The sequence below is a fragment of the Camelus dromedarius genome, chromosome 17, assembly GCF_036321535.1.
Source record: "Camelus dromedarius isolate mCamDro1 chromosome 17, mCamDro1.pat, whole genome shotgun sequence".
NCBI classification, from domain to species: domain Eukaryota; kingdom Metazoa; phylum Chordata; class Mammalia; order Artiodactyla; family Camelidae; genus Camelus; species Camelus dromedarius.
In genome coordinates, this window is record NC_087452.1 from 1,428,750 (window position 1) to 1,440,799 (window position 12,050).

Sequence of the window (12,050 nt, forward strand, 5' to 3'; positions counted from 1 at the left end):
ACATGGCTCTTGATATGGGACAGTGGAGAGAGCCGTGGTCCCCCCCAGAGGGAGGCCTGGAAAGCATCAAAGAAGGCAGAACCAAAGTGCTAAGTTTTTTGCTGAAAGACTGAAGGCTAAGTGGGGTTTGCCAAGTAGACGTGCATCGTGGGGTACCCCAGGTTGAGGGAGCAGTGGGTAGAGCTTGGGGGAGTGAGAGGCCGTGCCTGTAGGGGTGAGAGACGGGGTCTGTGCAGGGTCAGAGGTGGGGCCTGTGGGGGGGGGGTGAGAGGTGGGGTCTGTGCGGGGGTCAGAGGCGGGGCCTGTTCGCGGGTTAGAGGCGGGGTCTGTGCGGGGTCGGAGGTGGGGCCTGTGAGGGGGTGAGAGGTGGGGTCTGTGCGGGGGTCAGAGGCGGAGCCTGTTCGCGGGTTAGAGGCGGGGTCTGTGCGGGGTCGGAGGTGGGGCCTGTGCGGGGGTGAGAGGTGGGGTCTGTGCTGGGTGAGGTGGGGTCTGTGCTGGGTGAGGAGGGGTCTGTGCTGGGTGAGAGGCGGGGCCTGTGCAGGGGTCAGTGGTGGGGTCTGTGCAGGAGACAGATGGTCCAGGCCTGGTTAGAGGAATTCGGACGCCTGCCTGAGGAACACCTGAAGATTTCTGAGCTGGGAGGGTAAGTCAGGTCTTTGTTCTGGAAGGCCGCTGACCCAAGAGCAGATCAGATGAGGTAGCTGGCAGGGGCCCTGGGGGGTGCCGGGCATGCTCCCCACCGCGGCTGTGCTGCTTCTGTGAGGGATGGGGGCCTGCCTGGGCTCCCAGGCTGCACTCCACCCCGGGAACGGCCCCGGGCAGGAGGTATGAGCCCTGGCTGCCCCGATCACCAGCCTTAGTGACCCTGCACAGGCTCTTCAGGGGGCGTGGCCCCGGGCTGACGGCAGTAGGCGACACTGAGTGGTGTTGGGGAGTTCAGAACCCCCACCAGCCCCAGGTGACAGCAGACCCCGCTGCCCTGATTGCCCCTCTGTAGCTAAGCCTCTGTCTGATTCTCGAGACCAAGTCATTTCCTATTTCAGAACGGTTTTGTTTTTTGCCTTAAAACAAAGTCCTTCCTTCTATACAACGCACTGGTTTTCCCTCGCCAGGCACCCCCAGTCTCCAAAGCCTTGACTGCATTGTAATTTCAATTTACACAGTGTGGGAAAGATTTTTGCAAAGGGTCCTTTTTTGTTTTTGAAGAATTCATCACTGCTGCTAAGAAGCTTAATATAAATTAAAGGAGGAATTAGGCAACATTAAGACATCAAAATGGGGGTGCAGGCGCCCGTTGCCTCGCCTCCGCCCATCAAAGGGGCTGCGTGGAGCCCGTCCCTGTGCGCTGAGAGCCTCAGACAGAGCCGGGCTCCCAGGAAGAGCCCGTCTGTGCCCGCCTCCTCTAATTCCCTTTGTTGCACGGACAGCGGAGCACACTTCTGATAAAAACTTAATCACCTTATCTTTTTAAAGCAAATTGCATCTTTGTTTATTTATGGGATCCGTAGCAGGAAGAGATGGAAGGAAAGCCAGGCAGCCGTCCACCCCTAGCCACATTCATGGCTCCCAAGGATGAACACGAAAAACCAGGCCTGCAAAGCAGTGGCAAGGGTTCCAAAGTCACCCTCACCCCACAAGGCATGTTCAGGGTGCCCAGCAGGAGGGGAGCCGACGGGGGCCCCGGGCTGCCCCAGCAGCCCTCACATCAGCTCCTGTCCCGAGCCCGGCTCTCCGTAACACCGTGAGCCCAGGCCACCTGGCCTGCTGCACCTCGGTGGGGACTGTGGGTGGTGGCGGCAGCCGTCGGGCACGCTGGGCCTGTCCTGCCCAAGGCTCCCTCCCGTTTCTGCCCCCTTGCCCCCGCCCCCTGCTGCTCCCAGGCAGGCGTCCAGTCCAGAGTTGGGGTCTGGCTGAACTCAAGAGCCTCCATGGCCATCCAGCATCCCCCCAACCCTGTACGGCAGCCCAGCCCAGCTGCCAGCTCTGTCCCACTGACCCCCGGCCTCCCATCATCACCAGGAGGCCAAGCCCCCAAAGGGCCCTGCCCGTCACCCTGCTTTCTCCCTGCCGTGCTCTCTCCAAAGCGGCTTGCTCTGGGAGGGGGTGCTGGGATGGCTGGAGCTGGCACAGCCCTGAGGGGCCACCGAGGGCCCAGTGACCCCAAGATGCTTGCAAAGGCTCAGCTCTCACTGGAGATTGCAGGCCGCCTCCCAGCGTGGGGGGCCCTCTCCCAGCACAGCGCCAGCATGAACAGTGTCCCAGCAGTCGGAGGCCATTTGCTGGCTTTGATGGCATGTCAGGGCGGCACCCTCGGCCGGGGCTTGTGAAAAACATTGCTGCTGCATTCTTCCCTGATGACCCCGAGCCCGAGCCAGGACCCAGCAGCCTCCAGCCATTGTGCCTTTGTGTGGAGCTGGTGCGCGGTGAGAAAGGCCAGCCCGGCCCTGGGAGAGTGTCCTGAAGGGAAGCCACGGGTAGCAGAGTCACCCCCAGGGTCACGCCAGCCCCCCTCCACTGCATCCCCGGGTCTGGGCTCATGGGGAGTGGAGCGGGGCATCGGGGCTCCAGGAATCCCAAGGTTTAGGGAGAAGGAGCAGGGACGTCTGCTGAGCCCATGGGATAATGAGCACAGGGTGAACTTCAAATGTGCAGCTCCTTGAACCCCCATGCCTACCCTGCCAGGCTCCAGGTCACATGGGCCGGGGGCCTGAGCCACTGGTGTTAGAGGTGTTTCCCAGCCTGGGAGGCACGAGCCCCACCAGAGCATCTCCCTTCCCTCTGCTTCCCGGCACCCGGCGAGACCCCGCCCATTCCCTGTGTTTCACCGGCAAACCCTCCCTGAGCCGCGGGCCACACCCTGCACTGCAGAGGTGTCCCCCTACCCAAGGCCACTGGGGAATAGACACAAAGCAGAACTCCTGCTCGGCAGCGGGGGGGTCCAGGTGGGATCCTGCTTGGCGCGGGCGGCAGAGGGAGCCTTCTGATGGAGACCGTGGCCGAGCAGGAGTTAGCGAGAGGGCAGATAAAGGAAGTGCCTGCTGTCTCCTGAGCACAGGGCGGATGGGGAGAGGAGGCACCAGAGGCTGGTGACTGGATGACACAAGGCCTCGGATGCCAAGTAAGAGAGAGACTCTCCTGTTGGTGGAACTGAGCTGGGACGGCCACTCTGCCGCTAGGGGCGTAACTGGGGAGGAGGCCAGCACCACAGAGGCTCCTGTGCAGTCAGGGCAGCAGTGGTGTCAGAAACCGTGGCCGTGCAGGTGCGACAGGGCGCAAGGCTCCCTCGCCCGCAGTCAGAGGCTGCAGAAGCGATGCCCGTGGCCTGGACGTGGCGGTGAGCTTCCTGGCCCACACCAGCTCTGAGAGCCTTCACCAGGTGGTGGAGATGGGCCTGGCCCAGGTCGCGGCCCACTGCTTCCCTGCCCACCCCCCACGGCCCTCCTCCTCTTCTCCCTGCTGCCTGCTCTGGGCCCCAGCCTGGGTGCCCTGTGCTTACAGCAGTGGTGGAGCCTGCTGGTAGAAGGTGAAAACAGCCGTTGGAAAAAAATAGCTGGGGAGGGAGGAGGTCAGGGCAGCAGGGGAGGGTCAGGAAGGCCTGCAGAGGTGACGCTGCACAGTGACTCGGAGGAGGTGAACCTGGAAGCCCCTGGAGCCCTGGGGCGAGTCTTCAGCTGAGGGACAGCAAGGCGGCGGCCCCGGCGTAGGGGTGCGCCTAGTGCGCTGGAGGGGCGGGCGGACGGAAACACCTCATGCCAGGTCGAGTGGGAGGGGGGCCACAGAGTCAGCGGCCAGGAGCTCCCCTGTGCTCCCCGTCACCCCAGGTGTTGCCAGGGGCCTTCCAGGATGGGGCCACACAGTGCTGCCAGCCCGCACAGCCGGCCAGGGCACTGCAGAGGAAGGTCCCTGCAAGGGGGCAGCAGTTCATGAGAGCGGGCTGTCCTGCTGGCCTCTGCATCCCCAGGGCCCACAGGAAGTGCTCGAGAGCCACTCATCATGGACACAGGCAGATGGACGACTGGCACTGTCCCCGCCCCTCTGCCCCCCAGGTTGTGTGCAGCTCCCGCAGGTCCCTGAGAGCCTCCCAGCACGTGGGGCGCCTCGTGGGTGCAGTAACTGGTCACCCTGTAGCCCTGGCCCGGCAGCCCCTGGCAGAACGCCACAGTCCTTGGGCATCACTGTCACCACCACCCAGGACCAGGCACGCAGACTCTCGCCTAGCGTCTACGTGTGGCCGGCCCCTCCTCTCCAGCCCCAGTTCCCACATTCTTCCTGGAGAAGCCAGCTCGGCTGTTTCCTTGGTCGCCTGGTGGCTGTCTGCCTGTCTTGTTGCCTTGTATTCTGTCTGCCCTTCCCAGACTGTAAACTCCCGGTGGGGGTGGGGGGCCCACCATCGTCTCCCAGGCCTGGAGCATCCCGTGAATGTTCTCAGGCAACAGGCACCCCGACCTGCCCTCTCTTCCCTCCACTCGCCTCCACTAGGCTGAGGGGAAAGTCCGCTGAGATACAAAGCAGCTCCCAGCGGTGTTGCCACGAATCCAAACCGCCCGGCAGCCCCAGCGACAGGCCCCTGCTGGTCGGCTTCCTGGCGCTGTGTCCCGGCCACCCCAAGTGGAGCGGAGGGAGTCGAGGCTGGCTCTCTCCAAACAGCAATCAAATGGCCACATCTCCACCAGCGCCAGATAGGTTTTCCGGCTCTGCCCGCTCCGGGCGGCGCGAGGTACACACCGCATGTAACAAGAGCCTTCACGGGCGAGATGGGCCGCTGATTGGGCCACGCCTGTCTCCCCAGCAGGGCGCGGACGCCAGGGAGCCCTGTGCCTCTCCTGCCATCAGACCTCCTGGCACCGGAGGGAGACAGGCTGCCCCCCTGCCATTTGTCAGGGTCTGGTGCCAGCCACTGTCTCTGCAGAAGGAAGGCTGGGCTCCGATTTAGGGAGTCAGATACCTGCAGGCCTGGCACTCGCTGGAGGCCTGGCCCTGGGCCATTCCCACGCCCCACGCCACATCCCAGAGGCCCAAAGACCAGCCGGGTGTGGGGCCTGTGATTTGACACCAGGCCACCGGGCAGGAGGGCGGCTCCCTTTGGCAAGGATCTCCTTGGCCACAGTGTCCGGGAGCCCCAAGGACATCAGCTACATGTCCCCACCACCCCAGGTGGTGACTTTGAAGTGACCGGGGGTCTCATCCACCAGTGGAGAGGGGGACTGAGCCCCTCATGCCGTGGGCAAGGCATCCCTAGAACCAGCCTCCTGGTCACCTTGTGACACGTCCGGGAGCTGTGCTCACAGCCTGGTGCCCCTACCCAACCGCTTTCAGGAGTCTGCTTCCGGTGGGTCCCAGAGTTCAAATCCTGACTCTTCCTGGCTGACCGTGGGCCCTCGCGTGAGGCACTGCCCTCCTCAGGGCTCCATTCTCCACAAACATGCGAGTGCCCGGTGAGACGGGACAGCAGGTCCTCCCCGCACTGGAGCGCCACCCCTGAGCTTCCGCCTGGCTTCTCTTCTCAGGAGAAAGCCAGCGCCAGCAAGGCTGGGGCAAGGGAGGACACTGCCCAGGGGTCCACAGACACCCTCTGCCTCGGGCCCACCCCAGCTTCCCACCAGCTCTGGGCACCTGGCCGCTAGGTCCCCTGGCCGACGGAGCGCCCCTATGTGTGGTAGAAGCGCATGTCCTCTCTGGAGACAGCAGCCTGCCAGGACCCGCGTTTGGCAAGAGGGCGTGAAGTCCAGGAGCTGCCGCCCTCTGGGCCTCCCTGCCCCGTGCCAGGCTCCCGGGGCCCCTCAGCTTGCCCTCCCCACAGCCCGGCCAGCTCGCTGCCGTCGGGAGCCCCAGGGGGCTGGGGGCTCACGGAGACAGAGCGGCTTGTTCTGGGCGTCTGCTCGTGCAGAGCCGGTCTGGGGCCGGGCCCCGTGCTCCCTCCACGCAGAGTCCTCGCAAAGTCCAGCCCCAGAGAAGGGGGCCCAGCGGCGTGCTGTTTGAGGAGGGATGGGTGTTCCAGGCAGAGGGAACAGCATGTGCAGAGGCTCATGAGTGTGACGGGGAGCCCACGAATGGTCACGTGATCCTCCAGGCTGCAGGGAAAGCACGACGGCCGTGGGTGAAGGGGCTGGAAGGGTCAGGCGGGCGTTAGGGCGTCAGCAGGACACAGCTTTCTGCTCTGTCGTTCGGCCGAGGATCCGTATTGAGGAACCAGTAAGCAGTGGGGCTGCCTGGGGCTGGGAAGGCAGCGTCTGCCAGAGCCCAGGGAGGAGGTCCTGCAACAGGCGCTCCATCCACAGAGGGTGGGAGCACCCCCCACTCCCTCCTCCGTGCTCTGACCCACTGGGGCCGCGCTGGCAGGGCCCTGGTGCCGTCTGCAGAAGCCACCTCCCGGGCACCCAGCAGGCGGAGCGCGTCTCCAGGGGCGGCTGGGGGACCCTTAGCCTAGGGGCCTCTAATGCCCAGTTTTGGAGTGAGAGGTGGCGTAAGTGCGCTGGGAGCAGCAGGACCGTTTCGATCAGGAAAGGCCGTGACCACCAAGCCCGGGATTGATCCCCACAGGGGCCTGAGCGCAAGGTGGAGGGGCAGGCCCAGGGCCAGGAGACCCAGGTCTGGTGACGTGGCCCAACACTGGGGGGAGGGCTGGACTGCAGGCCTCCGGGAGGGAGACGGGGGAGGGGACAGAAAGGGGCGAGCCCAGGACGACCCTGGGGTCCAGGCCAGGCCAAGGAGGGTGTGGGGGTGTTGCTGAGCGGGGCAGGGCTGGAGCTGGGCCAGCGTGGGTGCCTGTCTGGGTGGCACGTGGGCAGGCCAGGGAGTGGCAGAGTGACTGGCCCTTCTCTGTGTGTTGCAGGCGGCCTCAGCCCCGAGTCCAAGAAGATCCTGACACCTGCCCTCAAGAAGCGGGGCCGCACCGGCCGCGGGGAGGCAGCCAGGCAGGAGGACGGCCCCGAGCGGCCGGAGCCTGCGCAGCCCGTGGCTCTCAGCCTGTCCTTCAAGCGCTACGTCTTCGACACCCACAAGCGCATGGTCCAGTCTCCCTGAGTGCCCACTGGTCGTCCCCGGGGCATCTCACCCAGGCCTGACTGGGCCACAGAGCCAAACCCCCGACCAGACGTGCCTCCACCCCTGCGCCCTCCCGCCAGGGGACAGCACCCGTGTCGGATGGACTTCGGCCAGACAGCTGCTGGCTAGTGGCTCCCCGGCTGCCTGGCTGGTGGCCCAGCACTAGCCAGGTGCAAATAAATGTGCCATGGTGCCTGCTCACTCTGCTTGTCTCTACGATTTCACTGATGGTCGCCCTGCCCCGTCCCTCCCCAGATCTGCTCCGAGGGGAACGACAGAGGAGTGCTGAGAGTGGGACTGGAGGAGGGACCCAACCTCGGGGCCCAGTGAGCTGAGGGGGTTCAACGTGTCAGGCCCTTAGGCCAGGCTGGTGGCCCCTGGGATCTCCTGGGCCTTGAGAGGCCGGTGGGGGAGGGGGGTCTTGGGCAGCTGAGTCTGAGGGTCTGAGGGCACCTATGGGGTGTCGGGGAGCAGCAGGCACCAGGCCTGGGCTCCGGGGCAGAAAGCAGGCTGGAAGGGGTGCTCCTGCTTCCTGGCACCAGCCACCCCAGGCCCTGTGCAGAGCCCACCGCAGCCAGCCCCCTCCAAAACCCAGGGAGCCCCACCTAGCTCCTCTGCCCCGGCACCTGCAGGCACCCTGCCCTGCGGCCGAGCTGTCCACACTCAGGAAAGATGAAGTGGCAGAGCTGACTGATAGAGGAGCATCAAAGCTTTTAAAGGCCGCAAACAAAGTCTGCAGGATGAACAGATGTGCCAGGGTCCCTTTATTTGGCCTCCCTTTTACCCTGGTAATCGGTGCATTATGCTTTAATTTGAAAAAATGGCATTAAAAATATGAACAGGGGCAGGTCATGATCAGATGACTGGGGCTTGGTAAGCCCTGGAGCTGAGGGCCCAGGAGAGGGAAGGCGCCGTGGAAACGCCGGGCCTGTGCGTGGCAGCAGGCAGCCCTGCAAACCCCCCGCGCAGGGTGCTGGGGCGGAGCTGGCCGGCCACCCCATGGCCCTCCCAGGGACCCGGGCGTCCCGCCAGGCAGCAGTCAGGGGTGACCACTGAGGGCAGGGCGGCAGGGAGGGTCCAGGACTGGCCCCCACGTCCCCCTGAGCTGGGAGCAGAGCATGCACAGTGGTAAGGGGTGTGGGGTGGCTTCAGGCAGATGCCCCGCAGCTCCCAGCCCAGTCCACTCCTGGGGGAGCAGGAAGGGCCTTCGTGAGCGCTGCTGGAGCCAGGCCCCGGGCTGGCCACCTCCTGTGGCTGCTCAGCCCTTTGGTGGGGGAGACGGCAGAGCTGGGGACTTGGGGGCTTGCCCCTCAAATGAGGAAACCTATTGTCACCTTCAGCTTATGGGGAGCTGGCTGGGCACGGCTGGGTACCCCCAGTCAGGCCAAGTCCTCCCTCCGGGCCTCTCAAAGGGGTCCCCTCAAGGTGGGGTGGAGAGTAGCCCTCTCCAGCAGCGGGTCCCGCCCTGCCCTGCACAGGCCGTGTGACCCTGGGCCGGTCACTGTCTCTCTCCAGATGAGGGGTCCTGGGACCTGGCAAGCCTGGAGGGGTCTTCGGTAAACAGGCGGCAGATCCATGGTGGAGCATGGGCTCAAGCCCCTGCTGGGGTTCTGACCCTGGCCACCCTGCGGACCGGCTGTCTGACCTTGGGCAGGTCTCTGCCTCTGCCCGGGGGTCCCGGGTACAGCCCTGAAGTAAGAGCAGCTGCTGGCCCTCGTGTGCCCTGCAGCCCAGGAGGGGGACCAGCCGACGTGTTCTCCCCCGGGGGGGTCGGGCCTGCACACCCCTCAGCAGTTGTGCGGGCAGCCCAAACCAGCACTGTGCCAGCATGGCCACTTCTCCAGGACCTCTGGGAGTCCCCACCCCTGCCCCACATCTCACTGGAAGACAGCACACTCAGAGCCCAGGGAAGGAGGAGGGCTCAGCAAAGGAAACTGAGGCATGGTAGGCGGGAGCAGCCCAGGCCATGAGGCAGGGAGGGGCCCCCGGCGCCCCGCGTGTGGCTCCAGGGTGCAGCGAGACTGCCCGTGTGGCGACAGCCCAGAAGGGGATGCTATCAGGCCTGGCATCGGTTGAAACCTGAGTGCCCGAGAGCCATGTCAGGCCGGGTGCAGCCTCTGAAGGGGGAGCGCCCTGGGCGGGCAGGGCAGGGGCCGGCGCCTGGCACTCTCACAAGCAGGGTCCCCCTTCCCTGGGCTCTGCATTTTGTAGAGGAAGGGGCTACAATATGCCAAGTCCACTGCAGCCACCATCACATGCATAAACTCTCTGAAGCTGCTTGTCTACCCATAGCGGTGGCCTGGGGTTCAGCTGGCCCCAGCCACTGCCTCAGGTAGAGCTGGGATTTGAACCAGGTCTGGATGACTCCAGAAGCCTCCTCGCCTCAAAGCCTCGGGTGCGTCCTTGAAAAGAGATGCCCCCTGGGGCCCTGCTTTGGGCTGAAGGCTGGGGTGCAGGCTCCCCGCCTGCTGCCCACATGGAGTGAAGTCATGGGCAGGCGTCCTGCATGGGCTGGGGCAGGAGGGGCAGCTGCGATTGGCAGGCCCCCGACCGGCCAGGCTAATGCACCAGCAACGAGATAAGGCTTATCTGGAAATGTCCCTGGAATCGAGACTCTGATGGAAACAGGCTTCTGGGTTAATATATTTTTGATAGATAAAGTCTCGTCCCCAGGAAGCCCTGGGGACCCAGGCCAGGAGAAGGGGCAGCTTCCGCTCTCCCAGGCCTCCTGCCCTGGCCGGCCTGTGTGCACGTAGGTGCCTGTGTGTGTATGTCCGCGTGTGCACACAGATCTTGGTGTCTGGTGTGTCTGTGGGTGTGTGGTGAAGAAGTGGGTGCACAGGGTGGAGACACGCATGTGTCCAGGGCCTCTTCCCCAGGACTTGGTGGGATGGGAGACCCACTCTGCAGACCCAGAGCCTCCCTGAGGTGGCCCAGGACCCTCTCCTTGCCGGCTCACCCCTGGGTTCACCTGGGCCTCAGGCCTCCCCAGCCTCCTCACGGGGTGTAGGGATCCCAGGTTCCCTTTAGAGGCCGTGGCCACCTGGCCTCAGCCCCCCAGCTCCTAGTTCACTCACGTCTGTCCCCCAGGGCTGTGACTGGGGTGAGGGGAAGCTTCTCGCCAAGAGGCCCTTTGGGCAAGGTCTTGAAGAGAATAGGAGTGTGCCAGTGGTGGTGGGGGGGGTGACGTTCCCACAGTGTAACAGCAGGACCGAGGGCTCAGGTGAGAGGGCTGGGGGGCTGTGTGGTGAGGTTTCGGACCCCAGGTTCCCCCAGCCCTTGCCTCCAGGATCCTCCACACTGGTAGAGCTGATTAAAAAGAGTAATTAGCACTTGGCTGATAAGAGTCGTGCCATTAGCCTAGCTCAGCCAGCACCAGAGCTTGATGGCGGGGAGGGGCCAGGGGTGCCGCGGGTGGGGGGTGGGCGGCTGACTCCACCCCAGGCTTGCAGGGGTCTGCTGCAGGAGCCCCTCACCTGTGCTGAGGGCCAGGACGGGGCCGGGCAGAGGCCTTGAAGGGCAGGCGCAGGGAGAGTGTCAGATGGGGGTTCGAGAGACCCCTGCCCTGCCCTCAAGGTGCCCCAGCTCTGGACACTGTAGCCAGACCCCAGGGTCTCCCAGGGGCAGGGACCCTGTGGGTTGGAGGACCTCCCAGGGCTGGTTGGTGATCAGCCCCAAAGGGAGCTGAGCAGAGGCCCCAGCAAGCAGGGGCCCGGGGAGGAAGAAGAGGAAGTTTGGGAAGGTTTGAGGGTTCGGCACAAGGAGATGGACCTCCGGAGCAGGGACAGAGGAGCAAAGAAGCCCAAAGTTGGTCATTCCACATTTATTGAGCACGTTCTGTGTGCTGGGCCCTGGGGTCACTGCCCTGTGCTCGCTGGATGCTGTGGGGCAGGGCAGCCTGGACCCCGCGTCCGCAGGCAGGATGGCTGCCCTGCGTGCCCACCCCACTCAGGCCAGCAGGTTAGAGGCCGCGCCCCCATGAGGTGTTGTTCAGTGCTCCCCCCGACCCAGTGTTATGGCCAGGCCTGGCGGGGAGACAGTGCAGCAGACAAACGGCCACTTCCTGCGGCCACAGCTGGGCTCCAGATAAAGGCCCCTGGGGAGCCCCAGCCAGCCTGGGGAGGCTGGGGTGAGGGGCTGGGTCAGTCGCCCAGCTCGCCTCTCAGGGGGCACCCAGACTCAGCCCGAGACGCCAGGCCCCCGGCGCAGTCACCGCCGGGCCGGGCGGGCGTCCGGCTGCTCCCTGCCGCCCCGCTCTGCCTGGGCCGGGGCCGCTCTCCCCTGGCCTGCACCCCAGGCTGGGCCCCCTGAGCCCCACCAAGTCAAGCAGGTGACCAGCGGGGTGCCTGTGGCCGGCGCCGCTGTGACAGCAACGTCACCGGGCCGCCCAGGGCCCTTGGGGGGGCCGCGTGGGTTGGTGGAGGCTGTGTCCGGTGCCCTGACCCGCGCCCTGCCTCCCCCCGCACTCTGCCTCTGCCTCTGGGTCTCCTCCTCCGTCCCTCTTGTCCTTCACAGGGGACCTTGGCTCCAGCCCAGGCCTGGTTCACCCCTCCCACCCGCCACAACCCAGGGCACGGACTTGCTGGGGGCGCAGGGTGTGTGGGCCTCGTCGCCTGCAGAGGGCGCTGGTGGAGTCCAGTCGGCTCTCCCTCCCCCATCTCCCCCGACCCCTCCATCACGGTCACCCCCTCAGGCCCTCCTGCAGCCTCTGGGGCCCGTGCTCACCCCTCCCAGGAACATGGAAAGAGGGGGCTGGACTCAGGCTTCCCCAGAGCTCCAGGGGAGGCCTGGGAGACCCGAATTTCCCCTGGGCTCCAGAGCTGGAGCCCCAGACACCAGGCTCCTGACCCATCCTGGGCCCACCCAGTTTGTGACCCTCCCAGCCAGTTCCTTACCCTGTGCCTAGACTGTCCCCACCGCCGCCACCATCAGGAACCTCACCAGCCCCCAAGGCCAGCACCTCCACGTCCACCGTTGTCACAGATCCCCCGGCAAGGGCTTGTCGG

General features: G+C 65.2%; 1 protein-coding gene across 2 annotated transcripts in view; it reads left to right on the forward strand.

Moving 5' to 3' along the window:
* EEFSEC (eukaryotic elongation factor, selenocysteine-tRNA specific) overlaps positions 1 to 7,245 on the forward strand; it is a 146,527-nt gene extending 139,282 nt beyond the window's left edge. For both annotated transcript variants that reach the window (XM_031469790.2, XM_064496163.1), the window contains exon 7: positions 6,833 to 7,245. In XM_031469790.2, coding sequence (XP_031325650.2) covers positions 6,833 to 7,023 — 191 coding nt within the window. In that variant the 3' untranslated portion in view covers positions 7,024 to 7,245. The remainder of the gene's footprint in view (positions 1 to 6,832) is intronic.
* Positions 7,246 to 12,050: the final 4,805 nt, after the last annotated feature.